The sequence below is a fragment of the Clarias gariepinus genome, chromosome 15, assembly GCF_024256425.1.
Source record: "Clarias gariepinus isolate MV-2021 ecotype Netherlands chromosome 15, CGAR_prim_01v2, whole genome shotgun sequence".
Taxonomy (NCBI): Eukaryota; Metazoa; Chordata; class Actinopteri; order Siluriformes; family Clariidae; genus Clarias; species Clarias gariepinus.
Window position 1 is genome coordinate 27,212,117 of NC_071114.1, and position 26,497 is coordinate 27,238,613.

The following is a 26,497-nucleotide window of genomic DNA, read 5'->3' on the forward strand; positions in this document are numbered from 1 at the left end:
AAGCTGTAATCATCAATATTAAAGCAAAATGCTTAAAATATTTTACTTTATGCTAGGTGAATCTAGCATATATGAGAGTTTCACATTTTGACGTAAATTACTACCAATTACATTTTTTCCCCCACAATATTAACAATTTTTGAGGCTACATACATAGGTAATTCTTAACTTTTCTTTCTTTCTTTCTTTCTAAGCTTTCACAACGACTCTAATCTGAGGTGCTGTTTGTTAATTGGCTGGTAAATGAATTTTTCCTCTGCAGCAGAGGTAAGTTTTGGTCTTGCCTTCCTCTATATATATATATATATATATATATACATACACACACACACACACATATATACATATATATATATATATATATATATATATATATATATATATATAGAAAGAGAGAGAGAGAGAGACGCCAAAAAAAAAAATTAGCCACAACCACACATTGAGTTTCTCTTTCGATACGACTTTCCTTCTCTCACAATCATGTATAATTTTCATTAATATTAATTTTGCACGTTTTTGCCATTTAATTAGCAGTAATTTACACGTTTTTGAAAACAGTAACAACCCGAATCTGTTAACTGTGTGGTTAGTGTGGTAGTTATTACGTGGTAAGGTTTAATAGGCTAAAGTAGCTGTGTGTGTGTGTTTGTGTGTGTTTACAGTGCTGTCCAAAGAGAAATAAAATAAGATTCAAAGTTATAAACGCTGTTGGGAGATTTCCCGGGAACAAGCTTTAGACGAAGATTAGAGTCTCACCTTTAGGATCAAACGAAAAGAATATATACTCAGCAAAAAAAGAAACGCCCCTTTATCAGGACTGTGTATTTTAACAATAATGTTGTAAAAATCCAAATAACTTTACAGATCTTCATTGTAAAGGGTTTAAACAATGTTTTCCATGCATGTTCAATTAACCATAATCAATTAATTAACATGCACCTGTAACAAGACCTTAACAGCTTACAGAAAGTAGGCATTTAAGGTCACAGTTCTAAAAACACAGGACACTAAAGAGACTTGTCTACCGACTGTGAAAAACACTCAAAGAAAGATGCCCAGGGTCCCTGCTCATCTGCGTGAACGTGCATTAGGCATGCTGCAGGGAGGCATGAGGACTGCTGATGTGGCTAGGGCGATAAATCGCCATGTCCGCACCGTGAGACGCCTAAGACGGCGCTACAGGGAGACAGGAAGGACAGCTGATCATCCTCGCAGTGGAAGACCACGTGTAACAACACCTGCACAGGATCGGTACATCCGAATATCACACCTGCGTGACAGGTACAGGATGGCCACAACAACTGCCCGAGTCACACCAGGAACACACAATCCCTCCATCAGTGCTCAGACTGTCTGCAATAGGCAGTCCATGAGGAGGAGATGCACTGCAGTACTTCAAGCAGCTGGTGGCCACACCACATACTGACTGGTACTTTTAATTTTGAGCCTCCCTTCATTCAGGGACACATTGGAAAACATTTTTAGTTCATGTCTTATGGTGTTGACTCTGTTAGTGTTCATACAAATATTTACACATTAAGTTTACTAAGAGTAAAAACAGTTGAAAGTCAGAGGACGTTTCTTTTTTTGCTGAGTATATTTATGGATTATCCATTTTGGAGCATTTCTGCAGAATTTCTTTTAGTTCCTGTTTGAATTTGGTTGTGTGTCATATCCCAAATCACACACCACACTGGTATACTTAAACAGGATGAATCATAGGGTGTAATTCCATCTCTTACACCATATTTAAGGAATTAAACATCTCCCACATAGACTTTTTTAAAATGTACCAAAGAACGACGGATATTGTTAACGTTGTTGAACAACTTCAAATTTAATTAATTCTTGTTTTTTTTATGTACACTACAATAAATAACATGTAGCTTGTCATGATAGAGAGAAATCAGACAGGATTAAGATCTCAATCCCCAAAGTTCTGAAGACTGCAATGGAAACTCATTTCACAAATGTTCTTACAGAAAGATTCACCATATTAACTTTTTTTTTTTCTTGGATAAATAACTGTTTCTTAATATCTGTTTAATTCCCGTGTTCATGGAGTTTGCATGTTCTTCCTTTTGCTGAGGATCCTGGTTTAGCTGTAAGCTGATTGTCCGATTGGCCCACAACAGCCAATCAGTTTCAAGTTAATCAGTGGAAATGCTTTGACGTTCACAATATACACCACGTCCTTACTAAATCAAGTGTGAAAAATAAAGCACTTGTTTTTCCTCCAGTCAGAAGCCATCGAGCTGATCTGCTGCTGCAGGTTATCAGGTGCAGACCACCAGGTCAGGTAACCTCACAAGGACTGACAGCTGAAAAAGTGACTCAAAGTGGTGCAAAGTAATGCGTTCGACTTTTAACGGGTTCACCTGAGCGTGTTTCCTAATGGAAAAATGATTGGTGAGAGGCTGCAAATGCAGCTCTCAGCCAAATTTGGAGCCGTAATCGGTTTTGACCTGCGGTGGTCTGTCCAGTCAGAAATTGAGTTTAGCTAAAGTGCCGTGGCTCGGCGAAGAGGTGAAGAGCACTCTAGCCGCCCAACATCAGAACGAAAAAACAAATGAGCTCCCCCGCCTCGCACCCGAGAGGCATCATTACCAAACCATTTAGACAAATGAACCCTCCGCCATTTCCTGTCTGGGAACTTTATAATTCAATTAGCCTCATTTATCGATCACAGACGAACATTTAATGCCTCTCAGAGAGCGTGTGGAGAAATATTTATACGCAGGAGTTCAGCAGAGCCATCAATCTTACAGGAAAAAAGAATTCATGACAGATGCTGAGGTAAGTGATGAATGCGAATATGGAGCGAAACCTCTCGGGGTAGGACGTGCACCCGCCATAAGACCTTCTAAACGCCATTAACTGATAAAAACCCATTTCAAGGCTGAGAAACTCACGCGGCCTGGACATTATTTTGGGGGTAAAAATCAAAGTTGTGCAGTCTGCCAGGCTACTACTGGACAAGAGCAGAAAAATAAATCAATCCCTGTTTAGTCCCTGTAGAGATTGTAGGAGGAGAGACGCCTCCTGAGGGCACATGGTCCAAATAATCCATCGTCAGGATATTTCAAGCAGCGGGATGAACAACTACATGGAGTTTGAATGCATTATTCAAATTCAGCAATTACGATCCAAAAAAAAAATAAAAATCTGCATGTTCAGAGGGTGCCTGTGCTGCCAATTAGTTCATGCTTATAAATGTCATCTTGTGCCATATGTGCAATTCGGTTTAGTCAACCATTAACCCTATAAACCTCCTAATGGATCAAGTCTTACATTCCTCACTGCCATACCTACACCCAATCCTCATTAGCCTCACAGTAGTCACAGAACTATTCATTCGTACTGAATGTTATACTCGGATAGCAATTCATGAGTCTTGGACTAATTGAAAATATGAACGCACTTACTTTTTAAAAGTCTGCACATCCTGCTGTAGTTGAAAGCTTTCTTCGAATGACCTCCTGTCTTTCACAGACTTCTCCCGCACAGATGCAATATTCTCCAACAGGGCTATTATTCCTGTTTTATTGTAAAAAGAAGAGAACACCAAAGACTGTTTTATGTTCTGCGGTTATTAAAATTGTGCACCAGATTTTGATTTAGTAGCCCATCGAGCACTGATGCTAGCTAGATTCATTACTTCAACTGTGAACAGCAGGATTTAAATTCCAAGTGGTGACTAATTTTAATCTTGGGTCTGAGGTTTAAATATCTGTAATGGCAGGATGTACATGATGAGCTGCTATATATTAAAGTTCTCATAGAACTATTTTCACTTTCCATGAATAATTTACATAAAAAGGACAATCAATCATTTTGCTAATCCCTGATCGAAGTTAACTTGGTTAAGGATTTTAAATAATAAATTAATTAATTCCTTATGAAACGGAAATTCATAATAAAGTTCTTCAAGCGAATCTCTCCTCCAATCTCTGCACATGGAGTTTAATTTGCACCCATTGTCTGGTGGGTTTCCTTCTATAATTCTGTAAATTAGTGTAAATATTGTACACTGTAAGCTGATTTGCGTTTCCAAATTTCCCAGGGGCGTCATGGTGGCTTAGTGGTTAGCACTGTTGCCTTGCACCTCCAGGTTCCGGGTTCAATTCCCTGCTCTGTGTGCATGGTTTTAATAGTGTGCAAGTTTGCAGGTTCTCCCTGTGTTTGGTGGGTTTCCTCCGTGTACTCTGGTTCTCTCCAGTGTGTGTGTGTGTGTGTTTGGTACTCCATCTAGGTGTTGATCTCCTTGTGCCCCGAGTTCACTGGGATAGGCTCCAGGAGCTTTTCTGATAAGAAAACACTTTGTAATCTCTAGGTTTCTCCCCAGAGGTGTAATATGAACATACAGTGTCCGGGCAAAAAACAGGAGAGCGACTGAATAAAACATCTAAGAAGATCTGTATAGAGTTAATAACACCTTCATCACATATGAAAAGTGAAAGGATAGTGCTGAACCTTTAAGACTCACTCACTCATCTTTTATCTTTACGCTTTATCCCGTATTCAGGGTCGCGGGGACCTAGAATTTATCCCAGGAGGCTTAGGGCATGAAGCAGGGCACACACCCTCACACACTCTTTCACGCACTACGGGCAATTTGGGAATGCCAATTAACCTAACCGACAAGTCTTTGGACTGTGGGAGGAAACCGGAGGACCCGGAGGAAACCCATCAAGCACAGGGAGAACATGCAAACTCCATGCACACAGAGACGGGAATCGAGCCTGGCCGGGAATCGAACCCGGACCCTGGAGGTGCAAGACGACAGTGCTAACCACTACACCTTTAACTCTGTGCAAGAAAAAAATTATGTATGACAAATGCTTGGGGAAGCTACATTGTTGAAAAACAAGAGCAACAAAAAAATGTTTAAAACTTGGTTTCATAGCGAACGTAAAAGCAATGAGATGAGAACTCTCAGAATTGGGACTAAACAGCTGTGCATCCATAAGAAAACCACTTGTTAGTGAGAGTCATCAGATAAAAGGCTTTAGTTTGCTGGGGAGAATATAGATTGGACTTTGGAGTGATGGAAAAAGGTCATGTGACCTGATGAGTCCAGTTCTAGAGTGATGGGCGTGTCAGGGTAAGAAGGGAAGCGCATGAAGCGATGCACCAATCATGCATAGTGTACACGCCTCTGCAGGCAGTGTTGTGATTTGTATCTGCAGTGTTATGTACAGACAGCAGTGCAGTTATAAAGTGAAGTCAGATGGAGACCTGGGTGTACTGAGTGACGAGGTACAAAAAAAAAAAAAAAGTGCCCTTACCATTTACTTTATTAGGAACAACTGTAGAACACTTGCTGTTTGTTGCTTTTCACACCATTCTGTGTAAACTCTAGAGACTCCTGCACAAATCCTAGGAGGGCAGTGGTTTCTGAAATTCTCAAATCAGCCCATCGGTCATGACCAGAATGTCATGACCATTCTCACGTTTAATGCGAACATTACCTGAAGCTCTTGATCTTATACCTATTTGATTTAAGGCACCACACTGCTGCAAAATGATTGGCTGAATGTGAAAGTGTTCCTATTAAAGTGGACAGAGTATGATTCTATATAGTTGGTTTAGTAATGGATGATGGCATATCATGGTGGCCGGATACAGAGTAAAAGATGACTTTTTTTATCGTACATCTACACCACAGTACTGTACATTACACTTTTTTCATTAAACCCTGGGGTAAAATTCTGCGGGGTATAAATACACAATAATCTGCATCTGAAATGAAGGTTGCCCTCATAATGATCAAAGATGAATCTGACATATTGGACCCCTGGCTGTAATTCTGATGGACTCATTTGCTTTTTAATAGATTGCCGGTGCACGTCGGCACCGGCGGGACCTGTGCTGTAATTGCCATTCAGGCAATCATGACGTTCAAAGCATTTAATAACGGTTTAGCCAACGATGCAAGGACATTAAACACTTAACGCGATGAAATCCACCCGAGAGAACGAGATCTACTTATCCTCCCGTCGTTTCCATACTGATACCAGATCTTTCTCATGCAATACGCACATCGTACACAAGTGCATCACCTTCCAAAAGGCGCACATCCTCCTCTCTCCTGCTCGGCCGTAGTCCACGATGGTGGTACCTGGTGCTGCTTTTCATTTGTTACACCCAGAGGATGGAAAATGTCATTGGCGCATACATTTGAATAATACACTCGTTGGCGTTTCTGAAGCACTTTGGACCAGCGCTACGTTCTGTAGCTCGCTGCGTTATAGTTTGAGGAGAGTGAACTCTCTCACAAAAGTCTCAGGGGTTTATTTAAGGGTAAAGTCATGCAAGGACTAAATCAATCAATAACAAGCACGCTTTATGAAAACTAACCTTTGTCATACATCACCCTAGTCACGCTGTGTATATGTATATCTAAAGATGCTCACAACTAGCGGAAAATCAAACCTAATTTGCACTGGAGTTCATTCTTAGCTCTCGGGTGCATGCATTTTTCTTTGCATCTTGCCTTCTCAGTAAAGTTCAGGTTAAAAGTTGTTTGTTGTTTATTTGCCCCCGGTTTGCACAGCAGCACAGCATGACGTGTGAGCAAAAGGCCCGAAGGTCCAGCTGTGGTTTGCTTGATGCTAGATGCAGAATGTATTCAGCTCATTTCCTTCTTGACAACTTCTGTGACCCTGAGTTTTTTTTTTTTTTTTTTGTCCTCCCTCTGCAGCAAAAGCTGAAGCATCAATTGAAGTCAAGGGTCGTCGTCGTTTTTTTTTTTTTTTTTTTTTTTTTTAGTCAAGATGACAGAAATAACCTTGAATCGGTTGTTCAACAAACACAGGTTAACAATAGTAGTAATACGTACTGAGCTACACTTTTGCATTATTTTGTAAACTGTACGGTAGATCTGTCTGGTTTAAAAAGTAGCTTAAAAACCCACTATGTGTATTATATTATCATTTATTTAGCATCTGGTGTGGTGTTTTTTTTTTTTTTTTATCTGGTTGATATTCTGTCTAATAATTTGACTTTCCTTTATTACCCACAATACCACTTGACTTCTTTCAGATAATCAAATAAAAAAATAACATTTTATTTGTCACATGCAGCCATACACAGTAAGATATGCAATGAAACGCCTATACGACTGCCCGTGACCTTAAAATCAAGATTAACTAAATTAGATTATCATACTGTAACCAGATAGAACTGCAATGGGATTTAACCCTCGCTTGATCAATGTGGCAGCGCTTTACTTTTCCTCTGTCTAGCTCTCACACTTATTTCCTTGTGTATACACTTTGCTTAAACAATTCATCTTCCAAAGCTTCGACCTTCATGTTAACACCACCATTGTTCCTCAGCATCTCAGGGATGACTAACCAGCCAAGTTGCTGTTACTGTGTTTGTCTGGCTGCATTCTGGAAACTTTAAGACAAGCCTTTATAACGGCGTCTCGTCTCCACTAATTCTAGGCCTAGACTTCTCCTTAATTAAAATATCTCTGGAAAATGAAGAGTGACAAAAGATGCTCCTGCTCGCAGTTTTAAGGAAACCATTAAACCTAGATGTAGAAGATATTATTCTATTTAGCTTGATTGGAACTGCAATAGCAAATAACACATACTCCCACCACATCAAAGCAACACATTTGCACCACAATCACTAAACATGAGTGCTTCAAATGTGTTATTTTTTAATATATATATTAATTCATAAATCTCAGGGTGGAGTTCTGTTTTAAGACGCCTAGTCTATATGACTTCACAGAAACGCTGATGGTAATGATTTATAATGCGCATTTGCAGTTAGTCAGGACTCACCTGGTACAGCCTACATCTCATCTCCAAGACCTTGTGAAGAGCTTGTTGGGATCCTCAGTGATTTTCTTTGGATCCTAAATGAGTTCTTCATGGAAAGCATCTAAAATGAAGAGACATGTACACTACCTGTCTTTCTTGATTTTTATTTCTTTCTACACTGTTAAACAATACTGAAAGCATCCAAAATATGCAATAACTTAATTTGAACAGTTGGTTTGATTGTGAAGTATCTGCTACTTATGCTCTTTAAATCCTTTATAACGCCTCTAATATGAGGGGCTGTTTGTTAATTGGTGATTTCCGAGGCTGGTAACTTTAAATGAACTGTTTTGGTCTTGCTTACCATCACGAGAGACAGTTTCATCATATGGTGCTCGATGGGATTTGCAAATGCACCTGACAATACTGTTCTTGCAAGAAGTCTTCCAGAACATCTGAATGTTGTTATTTAACTACTTTAATCCCATATGTAATTTAATAGTTTTGAAAAATATCAAGTATTGTTCCAAAATGTAGAAAAATAAATGTAAAATTGTGTCCAAACTTCGACTAGTACCGGATATGTTTATTTTATGACTTTATTATTAAGTCAGTCCCCCAAAAAATAAAAAAAATAATAAAAATGAAAATCTGATTTCCAAATATTAGTATTCCAGCAGGAAAATATCTGTAGGCCGGAAAAGAAAGGAGTATATTATGTAAAAGACAACTTTTTAGGCAAAACGAAAAAAGAAAACTTTTGGGTTGTTGCAGGGGGGAAAAAGCAGGTGCGACAGAATGTTCTGCAGGACATTCAGTAAAACTAAGCAGCTAAACTCCTTATAAAACTGCACACATTGTATTTTAAGCACATAGTCATTTAATCTATTATTGACATTTTCATTAATTAACATTAACTGCTTTTTAAAGATTTTTTTTTTTAAAACGCTAATACCTTTTTTAAATTTAACATTGTTCTATAACAGTTATTTGCACAGTACTGTTGATGTCAAAGCCATGGCAATAGCATAATACTTTAACATGCATAAAAACATTTTTCTTATATTTCTTATAAAACTTTCATACACTGATTTTATTGTGTTTTTTCTTTTTTATTAAAGGTGCTGTAGATTATTTTTATTTATTCATTTTTTTAAGCTGTATGCCATACCTGTAACCCATACCTGCATCATCATAGCTAGGGGAAGGGGGAAAAAAAGAAAAAGTAAAAAAAAAAAAAAAAAAGCGCCTTATTGAGGTTTCATTTGGTATGTAAGTTTAGATGGAACGCAATTTATGAAACTGTAATTGGAACACGGCACTTGTTTTAAATTAGTGTGCATGGATAACCAATGAGATTTTTTAAAAATCAAGAAGAGAATGCAGAAAAAAAATAATGATGAAACCCGGTGAAAAAACAGCGCTGTTAAGTCATCTTACAGTTAAATAAATATATGTATAGAAAATAAACGAAGTCACTAAGCAGACTTGAATAAAACTTTTCGATGCAACGCAAGGATGGAAACTTTGTTAGCGGGTAATAATCTCTCTTTAGAAATAAACGTAATTAGATAACTTGCTTGCTGTATGTTATTACATTAGCTACCACTTTTTGCCCTTCGCCACTTTTAGGGGAACCGAAACAAGAGAAATGGGAGGGACCCTGAAGCTTTCGCTTGCCTAGTTATTACATTACTTGTTACTCTTAAAGTTAATATTTTTAAATCATTTAAAGAAAAAGTGAAGAAAATATCCAAAATCAGCTACTTGTTATTGTAGGAAATCGGTGCTACTTAGACGTCTATCGCAACTTTTTATTGCTGTACGGTGTACTGTATAGTGATAATCATACTGCGTGGCCCGAAAAAACAATCATCAAACGCACATTATCTCTGTAAACAAGGCTTTAACGAGATGACCGGATATACAGTTGCTATAAGGGCACTAAATGAATAAAGGAACGAACGAATGACCCTGAGCCGTTAAATAAATGTCTTTCGTAATCGTTTCCATGCTCGCGTGCCTCGGAAGGCCATATCCGCCCTGCTGTTCCTCCATCAGAGGCGCATCAGCTCTGATTCGCGCACGGCTCGGATCACATTAGGTGGCTGACATTTTGCCTTCAGCTAATGGGGCTATTAAAAGAACGCAGGCTGTCTCTGTGGCTTAGCATCATGATGGGGATTAAAAGAAGGATTAAAAAAAAAATTTAAAAAGCTAACAGAGCTACACTGACTCACACTTTTCACCGAGAGAGATCTATTGTGAGAGAGGTGTGGAGGTAAAAAAAAAAACCAAATCATATGCGTCTCGTTTAAGACAGATGTTATGCCATACACGAACGGGCTGACAGATGCTCTACTTGCTAATGCAGTTCATACCTTATCAAGATCAAGTACACACCACACACACACACACACACACCACACCCACCCTCCACCTAGCTTTGCTTTGTTCACCTGCAACTTGTGACACATTTAAAGACAATAAGCCGACATTGTTCATTGTTTCATTTCCTCTGTTGCGTAAACCTTCGACTCTGACCTGCTTTTACCTCAGTAATAAAAAAAAACAATATATATAAAAAACAATATATATTGTTTTTTTTAACCATGACATGTGATCATTTCTTTTTTAAATTAAACCAGACCTGACTCCATAGAGATGGTCGTTAAAAACCTAACATTCCTGGGTATCTGTGTAGGCGAACAAACTCAAGGCAGCTGCATCAACCCACGGAGACATTGCCCATGATCTGGTGTTAAAGCTGACACCACAGCGCCACCTAAAGGCAGGAAAATCAGACGGATGTGCTAAAAAGAACGAGCTGAGTGTTTTTTTTTTGTGAAATGCAAACTTAATTTAATAAGTGATTTTTTTTTTATTCTCCAAAAAACAACAAAAAAGGCTCAGAACAATCAAAATCTATCAGTATTGTAAACAGGATCTACTGTAATAGATGAGAAATACACAATGATAAAATTCTTATTCTACAAACACACCACACAAATTCATTCCAGATCTCTCATCTACGAAGCAAAACACACATTTTTTTTTTTTTTTAAATCTTCATCCTGTGATTTACCTGTATTGCAGTAAACAGTGACCCATCTTGGTCACGTAATCAAGGGAAGGAGCAAAAAAACAACAGAAAAAAGAGAAATCTTCAATTCCAATATGAGATGCCACCAAAGATAAAGGGGGGAAAAAAAAGATTAGAAAGAAAGGGGAAAAAAAGAAAAAATAAGATAGCCGAGGTATCCTCAGTCGTCTCGGTCTGGGCTCTTGCTTCTGCTGCGGCTTCGTGAAGGAGAGCGGCTGCAACAAGAAAAAAAGAAAAGAAAAAAGAAAAAACTCATTAACAAGAACTGAGCATTATGTCTTTAAATATTGTCTTTCAAAGACAAAAAGAAAACTCAACATCTAACAAAAAGAATCAGCTCAAAAGTAAAAAAAAAAAAATAAGATCATTATTAACAGGAACTGAGCATTAAAAAAAAATTCAAAAAAGACAAAAAAAAAAATCCCACTATATAACAAAGCAAAGCAAAAAGGAAACCAATTTTAAAGAAGGAGATAAATCCTACCTCTGTTTATGAGGTGACGCTTTGGATTTGCACAGACTAAGATGAAAACAAAAAGATTCTTTCAGTTTACTGAGAAATGGCTCTTATTTTCTTTTCCCTCAGCCTATCAGACACACCCTCTGGCTCATGCAAGATAATAAAGTGCGCCATGCATTAGAGATGATCTGATTATACTGTATAGTTCAATTTTATACCACAGTGCTGTTGGAATCTGGAATCTGATTAGTGCTGATTAATTTTTGTAACAGGAGCTCTGACAGTAATGTAGCTGTGTAATGACAGGTATATATTAATGCGCTTGTTCTCGTACATTAGCATTTCTGTAGCTCATTCTGGAATATATCCATGACATCAGGAAAAAAAAAAAAAAAAAAAAAATGCAACGATAGTGTAACTGTTCAGGATGTCAGCTGACTTCATTTTAGTTCCACAGAACAGAAGCTTAATGCCTTCAGGCGTTTGTCCAGTGGGCGCTATGCGTGGTGCGCGCATTGCTTCATGCTCTGACACTCTTGGGGCCCGAAATATGGAATGGTGGCCAAAAGTATTGAGACAAACATGAAATTTATATTTTAACATTTATATATATCTGCTGGATCGTCATGACCTATCACTTTTTGACATGTCACCCGCTCAATCCATGCCTGCTTAATTGCTTCCTGCTTCTTCCTCACATGAATACGATGGGTTCTTGGCTGCTCCAGCCTTCTTCGCCATCATCCAACAGTTTTTCATTGGGTTCAGGTCACAGGAGATGACCCAGGTCACGGCTCCAGGGACTAAACATCATTGTCACAGCCGGAGTTTCAGCTTATTTGCACAACTCTTCAGCCAGTAAGGCTAGAACTAATTAATGACATCATCTGTTTGCGGGCACATTGAGAACTAAAATACATGACATATGTCGTCTTAATACTTTTGGTCACCACGGTACTTGTTTTTGCGTAGACAACCGTATTTTTGTCCGTGTACTATGTGTGTTTAAAAGAGGATTCCAGTAGGGGCCACCTCAGAGAATTCAATCAGAAACAAATATTTCGACAATTGAGAAGCTTAGCTTCCGTATCGACTTAAGATGTGACGTGAGTATTTACTTCTACTTGAAACTTTCCGCCATATTTGATGTCATTTATATATACTTTTAAATTTGCTGCATTTGCTGTCTTTTAAAGAGACTTGGTAATATTCCCAGACTGGAGACGGCATGTCGACTCGTGTATTTTGCATCGGCACGATAATATCGATTTACGTAGCTCGCCAGTTGAGAGATGACCGATCTGTAAAAATTGTGTGATTATCGGATGATAAGCACCTCTAGTACTTTGGCCTCTTTAAAACAGTACTTTGAAACTGCATTTTAGGTCACTGAAATCGTACTTTCAACATGAAGATGGTCCAGTTTTCAATGATGCCGTGCAGACTAAGAAAATAGAGTTGTTTTTTAGCCTTTTCAGCTAAAAAAAAAAGAAGTAGCAAGTTACTTACTGGCCGCCATGTTCTTCATAGCACATCTTTGGATTTGTATGAGGATGAACGTGTTTTATTATTATTATTTTTTTAAGGATGAATTCCTGGATCCTTTAAAACCTTCATGCATGTCTAATATCTAAGTGCATAGTCCAATGAACCCTTTTTTTTAAAAACACAAAACCCACACGTGAAGCACTCTATGACTCCCTGAGAATCTATGCGTCTGGAAATATTTCCTCATATTCAAGCGAAGTCCTTAAATCTGCCAAAGAAATCCCATAGGATCTATTGATGGTGCGACTTCAGGCTTCAAAACGGATTTTCCACAGGGTGCTTTGCTTATTAAATATTACATTCCTGCATTTAATGAAGTTGTAGAAGAGCTCACGCTCCCCATGAAGCAGCTAAAGCAATCGCCCGTGCTGTAAACTGATAGAAAGTGTATTGTCGTTCTTTATTAAGTAACAATTAATTGCCTTCAAATTGCTGCAGTAAAGGATGTGTGTGGTGCATGCGTACCCAACAGCAACTCCCAGCACATCCCGTCACTCCCGTTTTCTTCATTAGTTATGCTCGTCTGATTCCGAGCGTAACCTTTAATTAACATTAACCTTTGTTTACTCTTGTTTCTTTTTTTAAGAATAATGATATGTGCGTATTATCGCTTTTTGTTTGTCCTGCATAATTATGACAAGCGCTTTGTGTGTCTTGTGAAGTAGGACATGTAAAAGGTCAGTACTTTTTTAAAAGCAAACACAAGAGACGCTTTATATATTTATATTTCGACGGGATTAAAGTGTCTAAAAGCAGTTCTTTCTCATTGCCTGGCATGCAGAGTTACAGCTTTTCGAACATCACAGCTCACTGCATGCATATTTTAAATCGAAGCCCTCCACTAAAAGCCCAGCTAAACATGAAGAGGACATGTGTGTGTGTTAGTGTAAGATTACCTCCTAGCTGCAGAACCAGACCTGGATCTCCCAACAGAGCCTGATCTACATTTTAAAAATCAAACACAATAAATTACACAAAGGAATAAATCACTACATCACTGATGCTATACAATTTTACACAGATATATTATACCTGCTCCTCGGACGAGAGGCAGAACGAGATCTGGATCGTGATCGAGACCTTAAAATGACAACAACAAAAAAAGAAGAAAAAACAGAGGAAATTAAATCAATCATTCATTCATGAGTGGGTTTAAAGTCTGTCTGGGTGATTAGGATCATGCTGATGTTGCAGAAATGGTTTAAAGACCTCGGTTTATTCTGCAGTACATCACATCTTGATGATGGAGCTATGGGAAGCTTGGACTGTCATTTGGAGCCTTGCTTGTGCAGGCACTGGAAATTAACGTGACATGTTTGTGTGCAACATCAGAGTGAATAATGGCGAGGCAGTGTAGCAACACGGTAGATTTCATTTGTTACATTATGTGAAACTTGTAGATTATTAGCTATTTTGGACTGTTATTGAGTGATAACATTAATAGATTTTTCCTATTAAGCTTTGCATTGGATTTAGGCTTGCAAAATTTGCAGATTTTTTCTTAAACATTAGAAGAACTTGTTAATCGGATTAATCGTTCATTTAAACAAGTCTAGTGGCACAATCTCAATATTTTCGTTACGCACGACATTAACGAAGCAAATATAGTTTAAACAAAAAGAAAAACAGTAAGGATGTCAAAAATACGATCTTCTCTCTGTTTTTGTTTGAAAACAAGAGTTCAGTCAGTTTTGCAAACCAGTCCTCTAACTCTTCTGGATTAGGACACAAGGTCGGTGAAAAAAGAGAAAGAGCTCGAGATGTTTTGGCTCAATGCTAACGCATTATCTAGTTGATGTTGCTTTCCCTCCCAATGTACTTTAGCTACACAAGTCAACACTGTGTAAACACTTATTGCTTGCTTTACTGCTGTTTCTGCAAGTACACACACACACACACACACACAAGCAAACAAATACACATTTATTTGGTGGCTGAAACCATACTCTGAATTCTTACACCGAAACCCACCTGGACCTTTTGGGTGTGCCAGACCTGGACCTCCGCGGAGAGCCGGAGCGAGAGCGGCGAGGGGAGAAGGACCTCGACCTGGAACATGGACTATTGCTGAATTCATGTTTACAGCAAATGAAAGCTTACACTATTCACTTTGGATACATTTGTACAACACAAGCACTTATATATTTTACAATTACAATATTGCTAGATAACGACTACTATTTCAAGACTGTTATGATGCAAAATAAATAGAACGCAGTCATAAAAATGCATTTTTGTTCCAAAATGTGCATGACATGTGGCAGTCACACGTAACAGCAATGTGTCATATGTAAAAGCATTCGGTGCCACTTTATATTCTTTTGCGGAATCTCTTACAGTTTACTTGCGTCTTTATCTTTTCAACTCGGCCATGTTTCTTGCTCAAAGATTAAAACGAGCCCTAGACGCATGACTGAGTACGCATTTAAAAATTGGCATTTAAAAAAAAAAAAGCATTTTTCTTCAAAACACATTTATTTTGGGGACGTTCTACAAATTGTTTTGACTTAATATTATAATCATCAGTGTTACACTTTCAGCCATTACAAGACATCTTTAAAGTAAAATATACACTGAATACATCTTTAATTGCAAGTTAACTTTTGATAAATGGACAGTTTTGTAATCCTTACAAAAGTTACATCCAGCACTGCGAATAAAAATAAAATGCTCCAATGCGATATTTTTTACCTCACACACATCTCTTTTTTTTTCCTTCTAATTTTATTTTATTTTTTTTACACCACACCAAGGCAATAATCATGGCAGTTTTTGTTACTCGATATTAAAACTAGATAAAATGTTTAAGATTTGTTTTTTTTTTTCTAAGAACTTTAAAACTAAATTTGGATTTTCTTGTTGAAAAATAATAGTAAAATAATTAGTAAAATAAAAGCCAAATAAAATATGTTTGATGGACAGAAAGGGTTTTTACATAATGTGGTGAATTTTCTCTTGATAGTAAGAATGTGTGTGTAGCTTTTAAGAGTCACACACATTTAAAATATGCCTGTTTTTGTTGAAATCCTAAAAAGATTCATGTCGATTCATAAAATAATGCGCGATCATAATTTAACACTGTATGTACTTAAGATTATGGATCACACACACACACACACGCGTACTCACCTCCTGCCTCGGCTCCGGCTGCGAGAGTGGGAACGAGAGTACCTCCTTCCACGGGAACGTGAGTGGGAGCGAGAACGAGACCTGCCCGATCTGTGCATAAGGGTGCAGGGATGGAGGCGTGGATGAAAGGATGCAATGAGAAAGAGAAGTCTTTAAGTACTGACTCTACATAGACGCCGCGAGCAAAACACACTAAACATTATTCCTGTCTCTGAAACTGTCCCTGCACCTCTTCCTACATCTGATTACAGCATTCTGCACCTCTGCCATGGCCTTTCCTAGCAAGAACGGAAAATGGTACAATAATTCACTTTAGCAATACTTATAACTGTCAACTTTTTTTTCTTCCTTTTTTTTTTTACGTTCTGCTTAAAATAGGTCTTTCTCAAGCTTAACAAAAAAAAAAAAAAAAGACAGCTTATGACTACACATTACGCTTGACTAATATCAGGCAAAGTAAATAATAAAAAAAAAATTATTGAGAAAAAAAAAAGAACAGAGAGAGAGAGAAAGACACATTAATTGGTACTTAAAATAAACCTTGCAAGTTTGCAGGTCGACCCTCTTTGGAACCGAGGTCTAGCAGATCTAGGTGATCTAGAAGTATCTATCATCAGTCGAACCTCTGCATCTAGTCGTTCTCTTCGCTTTTCTAACGATGATCGTACTGACAGCCAAATCGCTTGATTGAGACTTGATAGAAGTGTGCGAAGTGCTTTGTCTGCCGAGGTCTCGATGTTCTCGTTAGCAAAAGTGTGGGCCCGAATCGATTGTCAAATTGGCTCAGATTGTCGAGTTGGGGGGGAGGAGGAGGGGGCGCACACGTGCGCGGCTCGACGCGCACGCACACACGCTTATGTGCCCCCGCCCCCGAATGATACGAATAGCAGCAGGTAGAAGTGGCAGGAGACTTAGAGAGGGTCTGGCTGATCACGCCCTGGTCAAAGCAGGTGACCGTAAGTGTGGCATTTGCTAGAAGATTCATGAAATCGTAAAGGGTCGTGACACTCTGAATCAAACGATGAAACCTGAAAGGTTTTGACCAGGTGAGTCATTAAATTAAAAAATAAAAATCCCACACAACATTTGAGCATTATATAGTCCTTGACAGTGGAAAATAAAACAAACAACATTTATATAGCTCTACATGTGTATATAGGGGTTGACCGATGCATTGGATTGGTGCTAGAAGTCAGCTCCTGATTGGTTGATCATTGTCAAGGAGTTATTTCATTTGATTTAAACCAGACAGCACAAGCTGTCCATCCAAAAACACCTTACACAAAAATTACCAGTGCTTATGATAATAGGACGCGTATAAACCGGGGGTCGGCAACCTTAAACACTCAAAGATCCACCTGGACGCGTTTCCTACAGAAAAGAAAACACCGGGAGCCACAAAACACTTTTGATCTCTAAAAATGAAGATAACCCTGCATACACAGTTTTTTACCTTTATGCTATTTATAAATAAAATAAAAAAACTATAGTGTGTTGCATTTATGAAAATCAGTGAACGAAATTTTATTTTTGCATGCAACAAAAACATTTTAAATTCCGAAAAAAAGACGCTGGGTTGAAAGACTATTTATATAAATTGCATGCCGGCGGTTGGGACGCATATTTTGAGCGACAATTTCTTTTATTTAACATGTTTTATTTTAATGTTACAAGATCACTATAATATTCAAATTTAATAATAATTAATAATTTAATAATAATTATCAATTTTCCAAAGCCGCACGGAGCCGCAGCAGAGGGATGAAGGAGCCACATGCGGAGCTCCGGAGCCGCGGGTTGCCGACCCCTGGTATAGACGCAGGATGGGACTTGCATTATTCCATGTTTAAAACAAACAAAAAATTACAACATTTATGACTAATAAATACAAATATTGTCACTGTTTATTTCTTTTCAAAAAAAGGATTTAATTTATATCTAATAGCGGCCACAACATCTTCATTATATTATCCGTGCCGGCTCTGTAGAACATGATCGGTCGACCACTATATCCATATATAGGAGGCGAACAAGAAGAGAAAGAGAGCAACATGAGAATTCTAAACAATAAAGAAACATATAGACGCGCACATATGTGAGAGCCTAAGCTCAAGGGAGACACAGTGTAGAGACTGTATTATAAAAATGCATTGACACCAACATATAGAATATCTGCATGAAGCAAGCTTTCTGAATATTAATACTACGCATTATGCACGTGATGCACGTTTTATGTTACTTAGTGACTACTCGTTAACACTGATTAATGTATATGCAGGTATGGAACCCGTGCTGGTTGCCCTGGCTGTTCTTTACCTGCTCCGTCTGCGGCGGCTGTAGCGATGACAGTCGTACGCGTAATGCCCCTTTTCGCCGCACTCATAGCAACGGTCGTTAGGGTCGAAAGGGCGCCGAGTAGGCGGGCGGTCGTAACGGGAGCGGCGTGGCATACCGGTTGATAACTCTACACGGACGCGAGTTCCACAGATCACTCTGGAAGAGAAAAACACAAACAACACACAATTCAATTCTTTCATATTCTTTTCATAACTTTGAACAAAAAATATTCATGATTACGTCTTTTTAAAGTCAATCAGGCTGACGGATAAATAACTGCTACATATTTATGTACTGTATCAAAGAGCAACTATTATGCAAAATTCACTTTTAGTCATTTTAGCTCGGTTGCACACTAGGCTCAACTGATCTGCACCGTGCCCAGGAACGCTCACTCCCCACCACTGTGAAAACACCCGTTGACACTCAGATGGGTCTCCAAGACTGAATGATTTCCAAGCCCGCTCGAGTACAAACAAAAACTGTGAGGGGAAACACATTTAGCGCTTTTTGTCCAGTATTGACCACCATTGGAATTTCTCCCTCTTGTGACCTCATACAAGATGATCTCATCCCACAAAAAGAAAAAAAAAAACTAAACAGAGCAAAACAGAGGTTGTTTAAGGTATGTCTGAGGGAGTTTTGAGACCTGTATTAATTTATAAGAAATACTGAAATAATGATTTGGTTTATTCCATTTGGCTTGTTTTTCAATAAAGCCTTGCTAGAAAAAAAAAAAGGTTGTTTTTTTTCCTTCCACACTTCTGATATTAGGCCTGTAGAATAACGTTTAATTCAGGATTGGTCTAGTGATCAGCCAACGCAAAAGAACACTTTCCACATAATCAGCTTGCTTGTGTTTCCGAATTAAGTGCTATAATTAATCTTGGAAATCTATTAAATCATTACGCGATGCGTGATGAAGAGATTTGCTCGTGTTCCCACTCACTTCCCATCAAGGCCACGGACGGCGTCCTCGGCGTCTCTAGGATCCTCAAACTCCACAAAGGCGAATCCTGGAGGGTTCCTGGCGATCCAAACGGTTCTCAAAGGCCCGTAATAGCCGAAAGCCCGCTCGAGTTCTCCTTTCCCTGCACCAGTGCCCAGGTTCCCCACGTAAACTTTAGTCTCTACAAAAGTACAAATAAAGATTCTGTAGTTCAGACCGATCTTACTTCTACCCTATGTTAGGCCCAGACTTAAATACAAAAATATATATAATAATTTTTAAAAAATCTAACTAAGAAGGATCAAAAAACACTTCTTATAAGCTTTTGCAATTAAAACTGCTAGAATAAACTCTAGGGAACTGGGACTGAATCTGGGATGATCCTTGCAGATGTTCGTCTCTGTAAATTTGATTATTCTGCATGACTGCCAGCTGCACGCAGATGTCGAGTTATGTTCAAGTAATCAAATGTGCATCATGTGCTCAGTTATTTTAAGTAGCGGCCATCATGGTCACGTGCACAATTCGTTATTGCTTCAGGTCTCTTTCACTTTGTGCTGAATAAAAAAAAATTGCAGTGCAAAGGAGCTGAAAGCACTTCAGCATCTGTCATTAGAAAAAAAATATATTAACCAAACAACCCAAGCCTCCAAGGTAGCATTTGGCCTTTACTAACATCTCCAAATTTATTTGCATTTCTTTGCTAATGTTCAGCCGTAAAACACAAAGTTTCTGTCATCTCAAGAAATGGTTCTTAGAAAGGTTCTCGGAGATCTGTGAAGAGTAGCAGTCAGGTATGTTTTTTTATTTATTATTTTGATACAATGGTGGAGATCGGAAACTAAATTAGTTTGTGCTGAAATCTGTATCTACAACAGACTGAGCAAAGTGGCATTGTGCCAACAGAAAGCCCCTAAGAAGTGACAGAGGCTTGAAGCCATATGGCTGGGTCTGCAAGTGCGCCAAATGTCACTAAACACTAACACTTACAGCCATCTCTAACAGAATAACGAAACCGGCCCTGGAGCAACAGCCCGTAAAGTGGTGAAGGCTGCAACCGGATTAGGAGAAAAATCTGGCGCCGAGTATGAGCTGTGCCAGCAGAACACGAAGTCTAACCAGGAAAACGGTCTGAACAGCTGCCTAAGGGGGCCATCAAACTGTGTGAGACGGCAGGACACTGAAAGACAGTCCAGTCACGGAGGACACTCCAGTCAAAGCCTCAAGAGAAGTATGTGGAGCAGCCGTGACGAAGCTCCTCTGGGTAAAATAACATTACTTCGTACCATTGCAGATGTTTGATCAGAAGCTCAGGCTTGAGGTGGTCAGTCAATTGGGAAGATATTCCCTGAAACAAGTCATCCATCCATTTTCGACTAAGACGATTGACATTACTGACAATTCATCAACCAATTCATTACTCTTAAGAATTAAACTAGTTAACATTTTTAACATTATTAACCAAAAAGGTGTGTTTTGCATAACACTTCACCCTAACTAAAGGATTATATTAACCTATACACCACAAGATGGCGTATTTGAAATTTATGCAGAGTGCAATTACTGGACACTATCTTTACAAGTGCAGTATTTGACAGCCTTATTTAACAATTAAATAAAACTTAAACTAAGAAAATAATTTATTACACAATAATTATCAATGATTAAATAATCGATAACGTGTCCAACTAATCATCCAATGGCAATTGAAACTATGTTCATGAGCAACCGCAAATGACAAAAAAGTGGTGATATGCTGCAAACTCGGTTCAGTGGGTGCTACAATCAAATAAAAAAAACTATTTGCCCCGAAATACAATTATTCTCGGGTCTGTGTACAATTATTTAGTTATATAAATGTCTATTTATGTACGCTCTATACATAAAAATGCCCTACATCACTACATTGTGATCTTGAGTTCAGACTTGACTGAAAATGATCCCATAAACATTACTAGGCCCGACTTGTATAGAACGTCAAGCTTGCTTTACATTAACTTTGCATGACCTGATTTACAGTAGACCTGTTCAGAGCATAGGAGGTAAACCAGAAAGACAATAAAGTGAAACCTCATCAATGTCCTCCCTTTTCGAATTGAAATACTGCAAGACATTTCGACATATGGACAGAAGAACTGAACCCCGGCTAAGTTGCCTGGAGCTGTTTAAACCTTGTCTGCATCAGTGGAAATCCAAGAAGTTTAATAAGCTTTTCCCAGGCAGTGAAAGCTGTTTTAAAAGAGTCAACCCACAATACTAACGTTGCCCTCTGCATGCATTCGAAGGCTATGTTATTATTTGTAATGTCTGTAATATTTTGGGGTGGCTGAAATGGATAAATCTGAATTTACATGATTTCATATTGGAAAATTTGTGAAGAATTTAAGGAAAGAATTAAATGAATGAAGAGTGAAGATTTGAAGAATTAATTAAATTTGTTTTGATGGAATTAAATTTTTGAATTAAATTCCGAGGTTTTGATGTACTTTCATCTTCTTTGTTGGTGTGCTACAATTTATTGCCTCTGCAATAACACAAGCCTTAAAACAGATAATCAATTCACTTCTGAGCATCCAGGGCTTTTAGTACAGGTTTAAAACAGAAGTTTAGGTTTTATATGTGCTGGATTAAGCAGAGTCATTACGACTGCCGGAGCAGCAGTCAAGCAAATGTGCATTAACTAAAATAAATAGCAATAATAAAAATAATAAACACTAGAGATGTGGGTATCGATTCAGTTATGAATCACAGTACTTTCACCTAGAGATTCACATATCGCCACACTGACTCAGAAACTGTTCTTTAAAAATAATTATTACATTTATAATAGAGTTGATGTGGTCATTACCAAGTTCAGTTTTTAATACTTTGGAAGCATTTGAGGAGGTAAAATGTCGCAGATTATTTATAGTTCTACAGGTGGTACACTGTGAATTATTTACACATTTTCATCATGTGGTAAGAGTAAATTATTTGCTAAAACTTTTGTATATTAAGTTAGTTTGTATTGTTAAAATGTTGCAATGTTATAAGCAACAAGCTATATTTAATTAATCAATTAAGGTTTTAAAAGTTTAAAGTTGTAACAGAATCAAAAGAAATGTAATGGCTAATCGGGATATTTATAAAATCGTGATACTTATAGAATGGCAATTTTAATCGAATCGGCACTCGGTATCGTGATCGTGACGTATCGGGAGGTGACTGGTGAGTCGCATCCTAAATAAAGACTTTTTAAAAAGTAAAAATAAAAAAATAAAAAATTAAGAAAAATATTAATAAATTTACATTCAGAATATTATTAATTTGCTTAAAACATATTATATAGAAAAGTATAAGCAGACTTATATATAAACCATATCCCAAAATGGTGGACCTGTCATTTTAACTGAATTTCATATAAACATTATTATAAACATAATTTCTATTTATTTACAACACCTAGCTGGACATTTTATCTCGAGCATATTTTAAAGATTATTATATGATTGACGCCAAACTTTGCGAGTAGTTTTGTACATTTATTGTCTTACAGAATAAAAGACGGAAATGAACGCGTTAGCCTGTTAAGCTAGCTAAATAGCTTAGTTTAGCAAAGAAAGCCGTGCGCGCGCAGAAGTCGGCCATTACCACCAACCGCTGCAGCGGCGCGAGCAAAGTCACGCGCGCTATAATGATACCCGGATACTATTAATCTTTATTTAATTATTATTGTGATTATATTAGAAAAAAAGAATTCGATACGTCGAGCGTACCTCCTCCGTGCCGACCGTATCTGGACATCTCACAGAGCCTAAACCCAGTCTGTTCTGGAACAAACGTCACAATCTGACAAATGGAAACGGAACCAAAGAAAAAGAAACTATCAGCATGTGTGTGCCACATTTAAAAGTGTCCGGAATCTTTTTGTAGTTCATAGACCCTTTTAAAAAACGGGAAGTAAGCGTTAAAAAACTCAATATCCCATAATGCTAATAATATAGAACTTATTTCCGGTATATTCAAGTTAAAAAGCGGTGATATTTGTCCTCCGCCTGTACATTATTAATATATTGTAAGGTATAATAAGAAACAAAAAAACCTTTTGCTCTTGTTATTAACGTGAATTTACATATGCCTGTTTTGTTAGCGCTGAACGGTTTTTGTTAATTAATCTCGCGGAAATGGAGGACTGGTGCAGCATGCTCCCGCAGGACTGGAATAAGTTTGTGAACCAGGAGGTGAAAGTGACCGCGCAGGATAAACAGCAATATGAAGGCTTTGTGTTTACAGTGGATCCTGTTTCTGCAAGGTATTCACACTCTAATCAGGTCAAACATTTTAGACGTAATTAAATGCAAATCGCTCCCATGCAAGTTAGATGACTGGTTATTGTTTTTTTTTTTTTTTTATCAATACTCCTGAGCAGTTAGGGTTTGTGTCCTGTACTGACATCACAGCTTGCACTTAACCATGGTTAAAACCTTAAGGATGATAAAATCCTTTTCCAGCTATTTCCTAAATGGCCACATGGTGGCGTAGCCGTTAGCACTATGGCCTCGAACCTCCAGGGTCCAGGGTTCGATTCCCGCCCTGGGTCTGTGTGAGTGGTTTGCATGTTCTCCCCATGCTTGGTGGGCGTCCTCTGGTTTTCTCTGTCGTCTACCACCTCCTCCTTTGTCACTCCAACCTCCTGCATGTCTTCCCGGGCCTTCCTCTTTACCTCCTGCCTGGTAGCTCCATCTCTAACATTCTCCTCCCGATATACCCCCTTATCCCTCCTCCGCACATGTCCAAACCATCTTCAGCTTCAACTTTGTCCCCCAAAAGTCCTACCTGCACTGTCCCCCTAATCCTGTCTATTCTTGTCACTCATATCGCAGCATCTTCAGATCTCCCACCTCCAGCTCTGCTTTTGTTCATTTTGTCTGCGGCAACGTCTCCAAATCAGACATTACTGGTCTCACTTACGTCCTGTAAACTTTCCCTTTTGGGTTGAATATCCGAGTGGCTGTGATGCGGTGGTAGGCACGAGGGTGGATCACAGCCGTACTGATATTCAGCACAACAGCACTCGCTCTTGTGATATTGCTTAAGTGTAACCATATTTTTCTCTTCTAAATCAACCATTTCCAAACTCAAGAGAGCCGTGGCCCACCCAAGCCACGAAATCGAGACTCCCCCTGTATAGTAACACATTATTTAAATCCCATGTTTGTTTTTATATAGTCTTAATGGCTATTTTATGTGTTTATTATATGATAAGTTATGTTAACCGTCAAACATAATTACAAAATTGAAAATAGAAAAGTTCTTATTTACAATTTATTTATAGTAAACGTGTCATCGCCACCTTCCTACTAACGATGAGAATTTCCTTTCATTTTAAATAAAGTAAGTTTTATGACCATTGATCACAGCAGCATCAATATAATCAATTACCTAAAGCAGAAAAAGTAATTATTTTTAAACATCCTCTTTATCCATCTGTTAGAGAATTCTGACATTATTTTATTATTACAAAAAATATATATTTTTTTTGTCTCCCCTACAAGCATCGTCCTTGTGACCTTTGAGGAGAAAGGAAGCGCCACTGTGAGGGTCGTCCTGGGTCACGCGGTGAGAGACGTGCAGCTTATCAGGCCGGGAGACGAGGATACAGAGAGGAAGATGAGGACTCTGTTTATCCCTCCTGGCAGTCGGGAATTCAGCACAGAGGAGCTTGAGGGACGAAAAAAAGACCTGCGAGCATGGCTGGAGCAGAACCTCATTCCCGTTACGGACGAGGGCGAGGTTCTTCGCGTAGCCAATGTGCTCACCATTAGCGCCCCGTACGGACCCGAGCAGTGCAGCAGCAGCAACGAGATCATCCTGGCGAGAGTGCAGAGTCTCGTGGAAAGCAAGCCGGGACGAGAGAAATAGGAGTGAGAGTTCAGCTAGTCACAATGTGTCCTCTTTCTCATGAATCCACTGGACTTTGATTAAAGCATTTGCACTGTGAGGCTGTTAGCTTTTACACTTCTGTGTATTTCATTATGTGAATAAGTGTACAATGGGACTTATAAACAGGAGTCTAAGACAGACTATTCATTTAGATCAAGAGGTTGGAGGAAGAAAAATAGATTCCGTTACATATCGGGATTCTTTTTTGTGGAGATTCATGTATCACCATAATTTTTTTCTTTTTAATTTATATATATATATATGTTTACATTGAGGTTGTAAAATGTTGTAGTTCCTCTACCTTCCTGCAGGTGGCAGCTCTAAACTAGTCCCTTAGCACAGCATCATGTGGGTTAATTTAACCATCGTCTATACAGCTTTATTCTGTATACAGGGTCCGGGGGTCCTTATAAAAGCATGCATTGGTGTGTGTGTGTGTCCAGGTTGAGATAGAATTATGTTACTGGAATATCCAGCACACACTGCACTCATAAGACTCTTTCACTATTTAATTATAATTTTGAAGAACATCTGGTGGAGAATTTTTTTTTCCCTACGGTTTGACCTATTAAAATATTTACACACCATCTCTTATAAAAGAAAATAATAATAAATCGAGGTTTAATGTGGGTGGATCTGAAAATTATTCTATTTTGCTTTGTTCGCAGCAAGAAAAAGAAAGCACAGCTTTTGTTAAAAATGTTTAAATATTTTGATATTTGACTGACCACGAAATAATTCTGAAGTAATAAACTGTTTGTATTGGAGGCATGAAGAAAAATGTGAAAAAATGTCTAGATCCCAATTTTTTAATTAAATATTTTCATTACATTATTAAATACTATGAGTAATTGAAGAATTTTCTTTCATCAATGATGAGTGTTGTGTAATAAGTCTCTCTATCGGCTCCCACATGGTCGTGTATGATATTTATACGTACATTCAATTTATGTCATCAACAAACCACTATTGAGTGATATCTGTAAAGATGACATTCTGGAAGAGACCACACCCACCAAGCTCTATATTTTCATTATTTATACCTCAATAAAAACAACTTGGTGTAAGTTTCATTCGGTGTGTGTGAATCCGTAGTCAATAGCTTCACCATTAAACCTTGTTCCATTCCTCAGCCATGATATTTTAAATGCACAGAGACGATCTCTCTCCTTACCGATGCACGGCTCGATCACCTGTCCCTAAACCTAACAGACGATCACGTACAGTACACACACTGAATAAAAAAAAAAAACATAAAATCAGAACATTAC

At 38.2% G+C, this 26,497-nt stretch overlaps 2 protein-coding genes across 4 annotated transcripts; one reads left to right on the forward strand and one right to left on the reverse strand.

Annotated features, from left to right (window-relative positions):
- Positions 1–10,618: 10,618 nt before the first annotated feature.
- Positions 10,619–23,138, reverse strand: LOC128543288 (serine/arginine-rich splicing factor 7-like). 2 transcript variants are annotated; one of them, XM_053513665.1, is made up of 9 exons: positions 23,060–23,138; positions 19,305–19,485; positions 18,335–18,511; positions 16,019–16,108; positions 14,861–14,938; positions 13,922–13,969; positions 13,786–13,830; positions 11,366–11,401; positions 10,619–11,096 (listed from the first exon to the last, which is right to left on the reverse strand). In XM_053513665.1, the coding sequence occupies exons 1-9, from the start codon at positions 23,085–23,087 to the stop codon at positions 11,042–11,044; spliced, it is 738 nt and encodes a 245-aa protein (XP_053369640.1). In that variant the 5' UTR covers positions 23,088–23,138; the 3' UTR covers positions 10,619–11,041. The 2 variants fall into 2 exon arrangements, 1 of the variants encoding a protein (XP_053369640.1); XR_008365705.1 differs by lacking the exons at positions 10,619–11,096; positions 11,366–11,401; positions 13,786–13,830; positions 13,922–13,969; positions 14,861–14,938 and adding an exon at positions 16,559–17,046 and having other exon boundaries at positions 16,022–16,108.
- Positions 23,072–26,065, forward strand: gemin6 (gem (nuclear organelle) associated protein 6). 2 transcript variants are annotated; one of them, XM_053513667.1, is made up of 3 exons: positions 23,072–23,176; positions 23,434–23,595; positions 24,839–26,065. In XM_053513667.1, the coding sequence occupies exons 2-3, from the start codon at positions 23,468–23,470 to the stop codon at positions 25,203–25,205; spliced, it is 495 nt and encodes a 164-aa protein (XP_053369642.1). In that variant the 5' UTR covers positions 23,072–23,176; positions 23,434–23,467; the 3' UTR covers positions 25,206–26,065. The 2 variants fall into 2 exon arrangements, with proteins under 2 accessions (XP_053369642.1, XP_053369641.1); XM_053513666.1 differs by having other exon boundaries at positions 23,117–23,243.
- The last annotated feature ends 432 nt before the right edge of the window (positions 26,066–26,497 follow it).